This window comes from Gadus chalcogrammus, chromosome 16, assembly GCF_026213295.1.
Source record: "Gadus chalcogrammus isolate NIFS_2021 chromosome 16, NIFS_Gcha_1.0, whole genome shotgun sequence".
In the NCBI taxonomy this organism is placed as follows: Eukaryota; Metazoa; Chordata; class Actinopteri; order Gadiformes; family Gadidae; genus Gadus; species Gadus chalcogrammus.
Genome location: NC_079427.1, coordinates 21,743,267 through 21,756,397, shown reverse-complemented (window position 1 = coordinate 21,756,397; position 13,131 = coordinate 21,743,267). Strand labels below are relative to the sequence as shown.

Sequence of the window (13,131 nt, the reverse complement as noted above, 5' to 3'; positions counted from 1 at the left end):
AGCAGCAGAACTAAGGGGGCATTGAAACTGTCAGCAGAGCCATACAAAGTCAAAGGTAATAATATGGACTCTCTAGGGTGCTAATAGTTTGATGGATGGTCATAGTAAAAGCCAAGATACAACCCTCTTAATCTGAAACTATTGTGCCATACGTTATGCTATCATATCTATCTATTGCTATTTGTCACCGTTCAATGACGGCAGCAGTCAGCAATCTGAATGGAAACAGCCCCATCCACAATGCGCTCTGATTGTCCTACTAGTGGGCTAGCATACCTTCTCCTGGACCTCCTGCTTTTCCTTGAGGGCCTCCTCCAGCTGGGCCTGCAGGTCGCTGATCTGGCCCAGGTTCTGAGCAGCCTGCATCACACAGAAACAGAAAGGGGTCAGTGGGCTGTTGACACAGACTATAACTTCCACTCAGGATAGCGAGGGCTATTTAATGGTTATTTACCATATTCTGGAAAATCGTCTTAGCAGCTGTTTGCAAGTGTTCGCACCAGTTTGATCGCACAAACTTCCAAACACTCACACGAGTGTAGGAGGAGGGGCTTAACCTCTTACCATTTGGATATTTGGAAACACTACGATGGTCAAAGCTTGAAATTATGTATTTGGTCAAGCCCTAGTTTCCATGCCCAGAGAAACATGTGAATAAGTGGTATTCCAACACAGACAGAGACACGTGACAGAGGCAATTACTGAGGCAACACAGGAGTTGGTTAAAGAGCAATGAATCTCATTTCAATGTAACCCGTGAGAATATTTTGAAAAGAGTGCTTTTTCCCCACCAGATGAAACTCTCTGCGCCCTCAGCAAACCCCAGTTGGAGTGGATCTGGCTCACTTTGCAGAAAGGACGGATGCATTCAAAGCTGCTGCGCCAGATCACTCATCCTCCCATCAAGGGCGTTTGTAAAAATCCCTTATGCTGTTCTCATTTTAACAGCTCATCAGTTCGCATGAAAATATATTAATACTTATGTGTGGACCTACACAGTACATGCAGAAATAGTAGACGGACTAAACACTAAAAGGAATTCCATTTTTGGCTCCTTGCCACAGCATGGTAACATGCCGCTTCACTGAAATGTTTCTTGCCGTGTGAATGTGTATTTGTGCATCCCAATAGATCCATTTGCATTGAATTAATTTAACCTAGGGACCTTATGCAAGTTTGGAACGAACCCCTGTGTCTGTGTGGCACTTTAGGATTGTCTTTATTTGCTTAAAGACTGAACTGCAAACAGTTTGCAAACCACTGTTTTAAATGAATGAAATACTGTTATTCCATTCCTATTCTCAAAGGTTTTGAGCTTCAGCTCTTAAGATAAGTAATCAAAGTCTGATGTCCCAAAAAATCCATTCTGCAGGATCGGGGCATTTCACTTTCTTTGACTTCATATTTATTTTTCGAGCAATAATGTGGCTGATCGGTAAGTGTGTAATTTGTTTACAGTAAACACAAACTATCAATAGAATACTTGTCCCAGTGGGAAGCTAAAACATCTAATTAAGAAAAGCCTCCCTCTGGAGGTTTCAACCAATTGTGCAAATAAGTATTTGAATATCTCTGTCAGGAAACAGGGACCAAGGTGGGTCTCCGCCCTTCTCAGCTTTTGGTTTAGGTCCAAGGCTCTATGCCGTCTCTCGCAAGAAGTTCTACTTTGATAGGGGAGGACTGCTGGATCCGAGATTAATGAAACCCAACAACCTCTGTTTAGTAGGTACGGTAAGGTTTGCAATTGCAAAGAAATGTTCACTTCATCAAATTGCAGTCCCAAGGAGGGGTGGCAGATTTGCACATGATTCAAATGAACAAGATGAAAGTAACTATTGTGAGGGGGCGAACAGAGCTGAAGTGACGAGAGAAAGGGTGTGATGAAGACCTGAGACACAGCAGACTTGTGCTTCTTCACAAGCTCGTTCAGGTCCTCCTGGTCTTCCTCTATGCGGGACTGTAAGTCATTCTTCTCCCTTTGCAGACGGCTGAACTGCTCCTCCAGCTAAAAGAGACAAGAGAGAAGTGAAAAACACATGAATAATACATATGGCAATATCTAGAAAGCCTTGTAGGATCCAAAAGTAGTTCAAATGTTTTTAATTGGTATAAATATTTGTGGTATTCTGTGGCATAAGAAAATAGGGATGCCGAAAAAAACAAAACACATTTACTTTACTTTGCCTATAATTTATTACACCTTCTTTAATTTGTGTGTTTTTGTTTGATATACTCTCATTTGTTAACTTATTCTAAAGCGAGAAATCTGTGTGTGCGTCCAACAACATATACCTAGAACGGTTAAACTGATCTACTACACACATCTGTAGTAGATTGTGTGTGTATTGCTTGGGACCCGAGGATGTGCAATGTTGACATATTTGGACAAATGACACATTAAATATGATCAACTTTAAACAAAAAGATAATCATCAGGGGGAGAGGCTTCAGGGATCATCGGACAGACTCAAGCATTTCTTTAAATACATAAGAAACAGTCTTACACAAGCCACAGTTCACTTCTTCAACGTCAGGATGGGAAGTCTTTCTCATAGATAACTGACTTCTATTATAACTAATAGCTCGGTGATCACCTGCAACAGGGGTACATTTTGTGAAACTGTGAGGTAATCTTTTTTTTTTACTATCGACGCAAACCTTTGCACATTACCTAAGGGGGATGTCCAAGATGGGTCCACTAAGTTAGAGGTCCCTGGAGTTCTCTGAAGTGGATTTGTGATGGTTTGAATAATTGTGGCTTGCCCCCAGGCCATCGGGCTACCATGTTCAGGATTGACATTCTGGCATCGCAAATAATCGGAACATTAACTGAATGGTAGCTTTTGCGGTTGATGTACGCGTAATCATTAATAGATGGTTCATACGCACATGGGTACAATCAACCGCACCAATCACATTTGGAAACCTAGCAATAGCATAAAAATCCCGTTTGATTCCAGTTTGCTGATCGTTATTATTTAATATAACGTTCGGAGAGGGACATTATAGCTGCCAAAACTGCTGGCATGGTTCGGCTAATACTTGGCTGGGAAATAGCAGACCTGTCCCCGATCTCCCGCTGCAAGATCCCGGTGGCCAAAAATCCCAAGGTAGAGCAAACCTGCACAGGTATTGCGTTTGATCGCCTAGTTTCTCGCCTTAACTGTGGCTCCAAAGCATTGCATAGCTCCATCAGGAGATGCCTTGGGAGACGAAAACGACTCAAGAGCCATTCATCGCCCTCCTTAAAAAAATCGGCGCGTTCTCGAAAAACTCTCTTGTCTGTGCGTTGAGGTCCTTAACAGAGCCAGATCTGCCATCGCTGAGACACGACCACCTATTTGGCAAAGCTCCTGTTAACATAGACAGCTGAATAAACGTTTCACCTGTCACATTCTAATTATTTTCATAGCAATACTGTTTTTAATTAGGCCTGACTTGATTGTAATTGTTTGAACGGCTGGGCTAATTCCAATTTATTTAGTAATTAATACAGATGTTGAACATGGGCTACTTGTGCTGCACTATTCATCATTGAAATACCCGTATGTTGCGCCAAAAAAACTTGCGTACACAAGCTCAGATCTGACTTGAGATTTCATCGCAGCCTGTGCTCACGTTCAAATTGATAAATGCCAAGCTCAACGTTGAAATGAGCGTACGTCCATTTTACGCACGTTTTCTGTCGTACGCTCGTTTGATAAATGAGGGCCAGTGTTTCAGAAGTTGTAGAAGAAAAACGCTATTCCATGTGTGAATTAGGCCATATTATTTGTCTATAAACTGAGCCATTTGAAGTTTGAAATGAATGTGGTCATGCATCTGTCTCAGCGGAGACTGTAAACGCGCTGTCAAAATATCAACTCAATCAAATCAAAATCAAATGCACTCATGGCTCTTAATGGGGATGGGTCCACTCCTAGGGGCCTAGGAGTGGATAACAAAAGCGTAAAAAAATAGGACAAATTAAAACAATAGTGTGCGACATAACACACAGCCTTGCTTTGCCACCAGACTTTTAGGGAAAATGATAACAATAGTGTGGCTTGCTTTGAAACCACACACATTTCCACTGTTTTCCTCTGGCCTCCACCCGTTAATAATTTTGTATAAAGAGGGAGCAGGCACTCTATACTCAGCCATTTCATGTGCATGGCTGTTTACCATTTGTATATGAGGGGGTCAACAAAAGGTCTCGATGCAAATCTAGTAAACCAATGTTGGGATCCACTGCACTGCACAATTCCACCGCATAGTTTTGCGTCCCAGAATAATATTTGTTTGTATACATTTGGTTGTATGGTCGGAGATGGGCAACAAGACCCGATAATGCATCCCCATCTTCCCCATCCAGTATGGATCAATACTCATGTTTAGATTTACTTTATAGCGCTTGTTCTGTAAGCGGTACACAGAGGCGTTTTTGTCACACTAGCTAATGAGAATTCAACATCAGCATGTCATTTGTGTCAGTACTGCGTCTTGCTAATGCCGATAACATGTCTAGAAAGGGCCACCATGGACTGTTTGGATTCAGAGTGTGGAGGAGCAGCTTGTCAATATGTAAACAATATCACCAGGGCCTGCTTGATGCGTAAGCTGTACTTACAACAATTGTGTCCAGTTGAGGATTCCCCATGTTCATAATGGCAAGTACAAGTAGCTACCCCTTGCTACCTTGTTACCTAGCGTTAAAGTCTGTGTACTCTTGGCATGTACCACAGACATTTGACTGTAAATGTGCGATGGACAAAATAATTGTGGGCATAAAATATAATAATAAATAAACACAATTACATTATTATGATACCTCTTTAACATATATTACACCATCTTTAAAATAAGACATGTAAACTATGGTGAAATGGAACCCTTTGTTAAAATCTCACAAAAAATGACTACACATTTAGGTGAGGAAGTGCAATACATAATACCCACCTACAAACACTGTACCACCAAAATAAGAAAATCATAACGATAATATAAAGCCCAAGGCTTTACATTAGGCTAACCTAACCCCTGTTAGACAACACACTGTAACCCCCATCAGCTTCACTCATTTGGAAGTTCAGTGTGTTTAGTTAGGCATCTCCTGAGAGGGAGCCGTCTTTGTAATGCTTGCTCTAATCATGTGCTCTGCTAATCATCAGACCCGTAAGGGTCCTTTAAGGTCCACGCTATAATCACACTTTCCTATTAGCATCTAAACCCTGCCAGCTAATGCCTTGTAGCAGCCATTCACCGGTGGATGAACTGTTAATCCTATTTCAGTAATGATGGCGCAAATGAGGATGTGAGAGAGAAAGATAGAGATATAAGGCGAGAGATGGATTGAAGTTTCAAAACGATGGTGTAGTTGTTCAGTCACAAATAATGACTGATGGATCCGTAAAACCATTAGTACATTGGCAAACAGTGATCAAAAGTGAGAACGGGATATGGTAATAACAACCCAACATTTTTCTTGATGAGATTCTAATCAAGTGAGTGTTAAAAAGGGTTAGTATCATGTGAAACAAACCTCCTCCTCAGGAAAGAGATTATGGTAGCTTTAAATATATTAATAGCTGATCTAATTGATAAAAAATATATTGTTGGGAGCTTTGTATTGTGTTCACTGACAAAACAATGCATAATCCAGGAACTATGCATGCCCCACAAACACAAGCATGCACACACACCATCCTTGAATATTAAATATGCTTGCAATTACACACTTGGAAGTGTGTCACTTAAAATCCAACTAGGTAGTATAATAGCAGTTGTATGAAGAGGTACCTAATTAAGCCAACGAATGCTGTAACAGTATCTGAAAAGATAGCATTGCTTCCTGCCTCCATATTTCTGAAAAAAAAACGAGTTTTTATTCCTGGTTCATTCCAGGACTAAGAATTAATCATAGTCAAATATACTTTGAGTAACTATTTATGTTTGAGTGAAAAAGACAGAAAAACTTTGCACCCATTTGTATTCAAATTGCTTATTTTTGACTATCAAGTACATAACACAATATTCATTATATTCAGCAATCAAATAAAGTGATGCCAAAAAATAATGCCAGCAGCAAATGAGCACCATAATAGCCAGGAACATGGGCCTAAGAAAGAGTAGGCCAGGAAAGAAACAAGAAAGGAGGAACATGTATTTCTAACAGGAGGATAGGGTGGATGAATCAATTTGATATATAATGGAGAGTATGGAGATGCCCTCTGACCATCTCCCCGGGACTATTGGAGACATTCAGATCTACTGCCTTCCTATAACCACAGATGGTACAGCCTTGAAGCACCTCTCAAGCCACTCTCTCCCACACAGTCCCCATTCCTAATGTAGGTGCCAAACATACCCAACAAGTATCCAATCTAAATCCCATGAGCAAGCAAATTTCTTTCCTCAAAGGAGAATATGTTTTTCTCTACCTCCAACCGGATATGGCAAGAGAGCTAGAGTGTCACTCTGATTGAATGAAGGTTTTTGAATAACATAAGGCTGCAGCAGCCATGTATGCAATACTTTACTGCCTAGCCTAGGCCAGAATGATATTCATTCTGAAACACAAACGTGAATATCAGGATGGCCTCACGAGGTGTAATGTCGGGCGACAAAGAAATAGGGCCATACTGGCCAACCCCATCAATCCTGTAACCATCGATCATCATGTATTGGGGCATCTCAACAGCATATTGCCAACCTTTATGTTCAACACCTAGTGAGGAAAGAAAAGGAAAAGGCTGACGTACCGCCTGCTTAGCTTTGGAGATGTCCTCCATCTGGACATGCAGGTCCTCGATCTCCACCTCCATGGCCTTGCGGGCCTTGACTGCTGCTGCACAAGTGAACTCAGACTCTTCCAGCTGTAAAATAGAAATGCCTGAATATGAATATTTGCCTGTGAATGAATTAACTAGTTGACTTGATGGATCTCTTCTATGATTTCTAGTATAGCGGAGGCGGTCAGTACCTGGTTCTTGAGCTGGGCGATCTCCCTCTTGCTGGGCGCGTTGTTCTTCATGTGGTCCAACATGATCTGGGCGTCCGCTAACAGGGCCTTGGTCCTCTTCAGGTCCTTCCTGAGCCTCTTCTCTGTCTCAATGTCCACGTGGCTGACCTAGTACATGAGTGAGTTGGGGGGGTACATATTAAAACCAGAATGTGGAAGCAAGTCTCACCCCGGTTGTCGCACTCTTTTCTTCAACATACCATGTATTCAATAACACATTGGCTGCTATCAAACAACAAGTGAGTGAGTGAGAGTGTGATACATTGTTGAATTTTGGTGGGTCCCATTTTTTCCCAGATACAAAATGGTTGCTGGAACCCAAACTATTAAATAGGCAACTTTTTTCAAATAATCAACATAATGACTTTTACACCCTTTTAGCCGGAGGAACCTGAAAATCAGCACGGGAAGCCAGAGCGTTGAATGGAAAACGTGTATGTTGGTTTACCTCCTCCTTTGCTGAACACAGCTTGGCCTCCAACTCCCTCCTCTCCTTCAGAACCTTCTGCTTGTCATCATATTCTTCCTCAAGCTGGACCTCAATCTGCCTTAGCTGAAAACAATGACACACACACGCTTACAGCATATTTCCTCACAATAGGCAACACCGGATGACTCAGAGTCTGCATTCACTATTAAGAGGAAGCCCTCCATTAACACAAGTAATGACATGAAATCAATCCATTAAATACCAACAAAGTCAAGAGGACCAAGATGAATGCTGCATTGTTATGGCAATGGCATACACGTAGCACACAACTAAATGTGATGAAATGTATAGCTATATAAATAACATATCAGATTACCAAGTAACTATGGCAACCTGGTATCGATTCAACCCACCCGGCGCCATCTTCATCTATTCATGTCTTGTTAGGTTTTGTATTTGTGTTTTAATCTAAAGTGATTTGATAACAGTTGAGCATTTGTGTACCTATGTTACTATGTTTGTGTCTCACCTAACTTTGTCTAGTTAGTAATACACATACATATACATTTGCTGATGAATCTTTTTTGTGAGCAAATACTTATCTGGGATTGTGTATATAATACCACTAACATTATATATTTACTTGGGCCCTTTAAGAGAGCTTTATCACCAAACACAAATACACAAATAATAGTCTCCCATATAAATATGGTGAAAATGTTCAAGTGTCAGTGGCTGACCATTTAAATGCACGTCCACCTCCTTACCTTCTTACTGGAGGACTGTCTGATCTCCTCCACTTCGTCCTCTTTGCTCTCCAAATCCTTTGAGTGTGTTTGGCGCAGCCGCTCCATCTCCATCTCCAACCGTAGTTTAGCCTGAATGCCACAGAAAGATTACATCATTAATTTAATTCAATAAACTATCTTAGGACATTGAATTCAAGGTGAGGTAACTTTATGAGCCTGGAGACTGCAAAGCCAAAAGCACACGGCTGTGTCGGGGAAAACGAGAAATTATGTATTTCGGATTTTCACGCTCAAAATAGACCCCCCCCCCCCCCGCCCCAAAAATGTTCAGCCGTGCCCTTCTTATATTTTCATTAGGGCCGAAGAATAGAGAGTTTTATTGCAGGATGTCAGGGGGGAAACTAGGTGGCGGCGTACCTTTTCCAGCATCTGAATGGTTCCTGCTTGTTCGTCCAGCTCCTCCTCCTGGTCTTTGGCCTTGGCCTCGATGTCCCGCAGCTGCTTGCGCACCTTGGAGAGGGAGGCCTCGTCCTTGGTCTCCTGGGAGCTGAGGTCCTGCAGCTCGGCGTCCAGCTGCTCGTGCTTCAGATGCACAGCAGTCAACTCCAGCTCCTTGTCCTTTGGATTGGGATACACGTTAGGGAAGTCGGGGGCAAAGCGAGGAAGAATGGCGTCGCAACAACGTAAGAATGAACAAAAGTACAGACGTTCTCAGGCTTAAAGGTTCTGGTGGTAATGTGTAATTCGGAGTAGATCTTAACGTGTAATTTGACCACAATAAGCAATTTCACTTTTGAATTAAATCATGGAATATATAAATACAGAGCATAGAGAGAGCTTACAATATACAAGTGTGTTACGATTAAGTGATTATGATAATGCACAATCAGTCAGTTTACCTCAAGCTGCTGTCTGAGTCCCAAGACCTCTCCAGCCAGAACATCTCTCTCTCTGCCCAGCTTCTCCCTCAGGCTCCTCTCTCTCTGCACCTCCTCTTGAGAAACACTTTGTTCGCTATCAAACCTGGAGGAACCCAGAAGGGAGTGGGGGGTAGTTGTTAACATAAAGTCAGTCAGAATAACAGTGGTGCAGCTAATCAAGACATGCGGCAAGCTACTGAGCTAGTACTCGACAGTTGGTTTGATGCAAAAAAGGCTTACATCCTGAAGTGAAGTGGCGTACAAGTGTTTTTTTAGAACCCTAAAGTTGCTATTGGCAGTATTACTGACCACCAATTGTGGCTGTGAAGCACGTTGTGCTACACCCTAAGACAGTAGGTGTTCCGTGAGTGTGGATTTTCGTAAGACAGGCGCAGGTTTCAGTCACGCACATGTTGACATGCATTTGTTATTCCGATTTTTGGGTCTTAAAGGTGACATATTATACCACCAGATGTAAGTGTGATTAGCTGTTACAAGCTGTTTTGAAAATCTGCCTCTTCTTACATCACAAGTGGGCGTGTCCACCTAGATGTGTGCTGGATAGATCAGTCCACCAGCCTACCCAGTGGACTGTAGCAAACATTGATCATCTATCTGTCATATATCTAGGTGGACACGCCCACTTGTTCTGTCAGAAGATGCAGATTTTCAAAACGGCTTGTAACAGCTAATCATTCACACACCGGGTGGTATAATATCTCACCTTTCAGACATGCAAACGGCGAGCATCGCTTTTTTATCATACATTTTGGGGACCTGTGTGGTTCGTGCAGATCAGAAGAATTCTTTTTTGGGGGGGGTCAGTGCGAGAGTAATCTAATTGATTACTCGTCCCATCATTATAACGCTGTTGCCGTTACTTCCAAATGCAGTGCGTTACTATAATTGAACCAGTTTTTTTCGTAAGACCAACTACATCTCTCTCTCGCTCTCTCTTTACTGTTCTTCCTTGGTTAGTGGGCACGAGACAATCACATTAATGATAACGATTGGCTGAGGTAGAGAAACATGTCACAGTAAGCCAATCAGAGGTAGAGTTGGGCGGTTGTTGTTTACACAAACTCAAAAGCACGCGGACACACAACAGTCGGACACACAACGACACAGAGTCAACAGGAATGGCGAGCCCAAATAAACCAAAAACAGACTTCTTTAAATGGAAGTAGATTGGATTACTTTTCCCTCCAAGAAATTAAAGGAACGAGTGTAATCGTGAAATGCACATTATGCCCTGGACAAAGTGCCTCTCCACTCGGTGTCAAGTAATTCAACGTTGCATGCTTGTGTGCATTCCATGCTACCGTGGATGAACATTAACATGTATTTTGAGTTACGTTAACGAGAGGTGGAGGTGGGGTCCAAATTATTTGACTCATTTAGAAATGAACTTGAAAGCAACGCAATAGTAACTTTCCACAGTAACTAGTTAAGTCTGGTTTATAGTCCTCCGTAGTGTGCTTTACGTAGACAGGGAGAGCCCTCTCCATCGTTGGAGACCCTCTCCGTAGCTCTAAGTGCACATCCAATATTTTTTAACTATCCATTGACAAAGCGGAGACGGAAAGGGCTGTGATTGGTCCTTTAACAAAATCATTTCCAGAATCACTTTTCGCGGTTTGACTTTGCCCATTTTTAATTTACACATTAAGGACCAATAAAATATCAAATAAGATTTGAAAAGCTTTGGGAGTTTATTTACAACACTACATGGTAGTCATCATATATGATCGATCGGCCGGCTAATTGCATTGCGTATCCAACATCCCGACGGAGAACCTTGATGGCTCGAGGGGTTTATGTAGTTACGGAGTCGGATTACGGAGTCCGAGTAGCATACTTTGGCCTACTTTTATAATTTGTAACTGAGTAACTACTTGAGCTACTTTTTGGGAGAAGTAACTAGTAACTAATTACTTTTTGTAACTTGCCCAACACTGCTACTAAGTACTAACCATGTAAATAGTGTAAATAAACTTCCAAACCTTTTCCATTTTATTTCGTGTTTTATTTGTAAGGTGCTAAGTAAACAGGTGCAAGAAAAACAGATTCCGGAAATGATGAAGAATTGGGGGGAAGGAACTTTGGCATTGACTCTCTGAAGTCCATGAACCGCGACATGGAGAAGAAAAGGATTGTACTCCGGGAGCTGAGCTACCGGACTGCCTCCGAGCTCCCCGCGCCAGAGCTGCCGGCCGCCGTCGAAGGCTTCCGGCCGCAGTCCAGCAGCTCCGGCGGTGTACTCCGGGTGCTGAACTGGAGCCAAAATGAGGTGGCAGCTCCAGCGGACTAGCAGCTCCGGCAGACGAGCAGCTCCGGCAGACGAACAGCTCCGGCTGTGGTATCTCGGCGGCAGTCCGGCATCTCAGCACCGGGAGTACAATCCCTTTCTACTCCATGTCTCCTTCTCCCGACTTCCCTTCATCGGCAGCTCCGGCGGGGTGAGCTCGGTGCCAGAGAAAGGGATTGTACTCCCGGAGCTTAGCTGCAGGGCTAGCGCCGAGTTCCCCCCGCCGGAGCTGCTCGTCCGCTGGTCCACAAAATCGTAGCGATGCTCTGATTTGAGGGGAGTGGGAGGTAATATTCAAATGTGCCCCCTTCCTACGTAGGAGGGGGTGCCGAAACTGACTCGCTTGTTTGGTAGCTGGAGGCGGGCTGCTTCCAGAAATGCGTATCTCACTCAAAAAATCATGTACAGACTTATTTCAAAGTTTGTATGCGTGTGGGAGCACCATCTACCCATAACAAGACCCCAAATCCCAGGAAATGTTTTCATAATATGTCCCCTTTAAGGCTCCCAATACATTAGTCTGTCTGTCTGTCTGTGCGCATGCATGCATGTTTGTACTGACTTCCTCTGCTTCTTCTCCAGGTCGTGGTTGCGGCTCTGCTGTCCCTCCAGGTGCAGCTTGGTGTCCTGCAGCTCTGCCGTCAGCCGCTGGAGCTTCTTCTTCAGCTGCTGACCGATGCGCTGGGACTCCTCGTTATCTGCCTGCAGGTCACTGATCTGGAGATAGAGAGAACATCCAAAAAGGTCATCGCAAAGAAAATAATTAATTATAGTGCATTACTTTAACTCCCTGTATTTTGGCATTAGTCGGTCTTCCATGTCGGGCTTACAACTATTCTAAAAAAGAATAGATGCATTGTTGTTGTTGTGACTGAACTAGGCAGAGTTCCCCCAAATCCAACAAGTTCTACAATATCACCGCCCGCCTGCCCGGAATGTCCCAACATCAAAACATGAAACTGACATTTATAGCAGCATGATGCTGCTGTGCTGGTGTATTAAACAACAACATCTTAATAGCAGTTAATGTAGATTGAAAGTATACATTTGTTTAAGTTAGAAAGATATTGGATATTCATACTCGATGAATATCGAGTATTATAGCGATCTGAAGCGGGAAGGTAAAGATGCAATCAACAATATGAGTCCCGAGTGTCTAAGCACTGTATATCATGCGAAGAGATGGCGCTTCCGAAAAAAGCTCTACGGGGTCGTCAGGTCTTCGGATCTAGACCTTTTGGTTGTTACCCGGTCTAGATGTAAGCTCAAAGGTGATTGTGCATTTGAAGTTCCAGCCCATAGAATATCGATCACCTTCGGCAAAGTCCTCTACCAAAATTTTAAATCCAGGGCAAAAACAAACATATATCCCCCAGCGTTTGAATCCTCCTGACTGCTTTACAGGTGTGTGTGTGTGTGTGTGTGTGTGTGTGTGTGTGTGTGTGTGTGTGTGTGTGTGTGTGTGTGTGTGTGTGTGTGTGTGTGTGTGTGTGTGTGTGTGTGTGTGTGTGTGTGTGTGAACATGTTACCCTGTTTTGACTCTTTATTTAATTGTACCCTGATAGGTTTTATTTTAATGTGAGCACACTTTTTGACCTCTTTGCACTGTACAACACTTGATATTTTTAAATGTGCTCTACATAAACTTGATTTGATGGTGTTGTCGAGTTTAAGTGTGGGAACTGTGTTTTAAGATTGCCATGGAAAGAGGAGCAGCTATGTTT

General features: G+C 42.8%; 1 protein-coding gene across 6 annotated transcripts in view; it reads right to left on the bottom strand.

The window, feature by feature from the left end:
• The window catches only part of myo18ab (myosin XVIIIA b), a 56,250-nt gene that overhangs the window by 16,747 nt on the left and 26,372 nt on the right, over nt 1-13,131 (bottom strand). For all 6 annotated transcript variants that reach the window (XM_056611999.1, XM_056611994.1, XM_056611995.1 and 3 more), the window contains 9 exons: nt 11,970-12,124; nt 9,079-9,202; nt 8,597-8,797; nt 8,198-8,308; nt 7,449-7,553; nt 6,962-7,108; nt 6,741-6,854; nt 1,889-2,005; nt 277-360 (listed from right to left, as the gene is read on the bottom strand). In XM_056611999.1, coding sequence (XP_056467974.1) covers nt 277-360; nt 1,889-2,005; nt 6,741-6,854; nt 6,962-7,108; nt 7,449-7,553; nt 8,198-8,308; nt 8,597-8,797; nt 9,079-9,202; nt 11,970-12,124 — 1,158 coding nt within the window. The remainder of the gene's footprint in view (nt 1-276; nt 361-1,888; nt 2,006-6,740; nt 6,855-6,961; nt 7,109-7,448; nt 7,554-8,197; nt 8,309-8,596; nt 8,798-9,078; nt 9,203-11,969; nt 12,125-13,131) is intronic.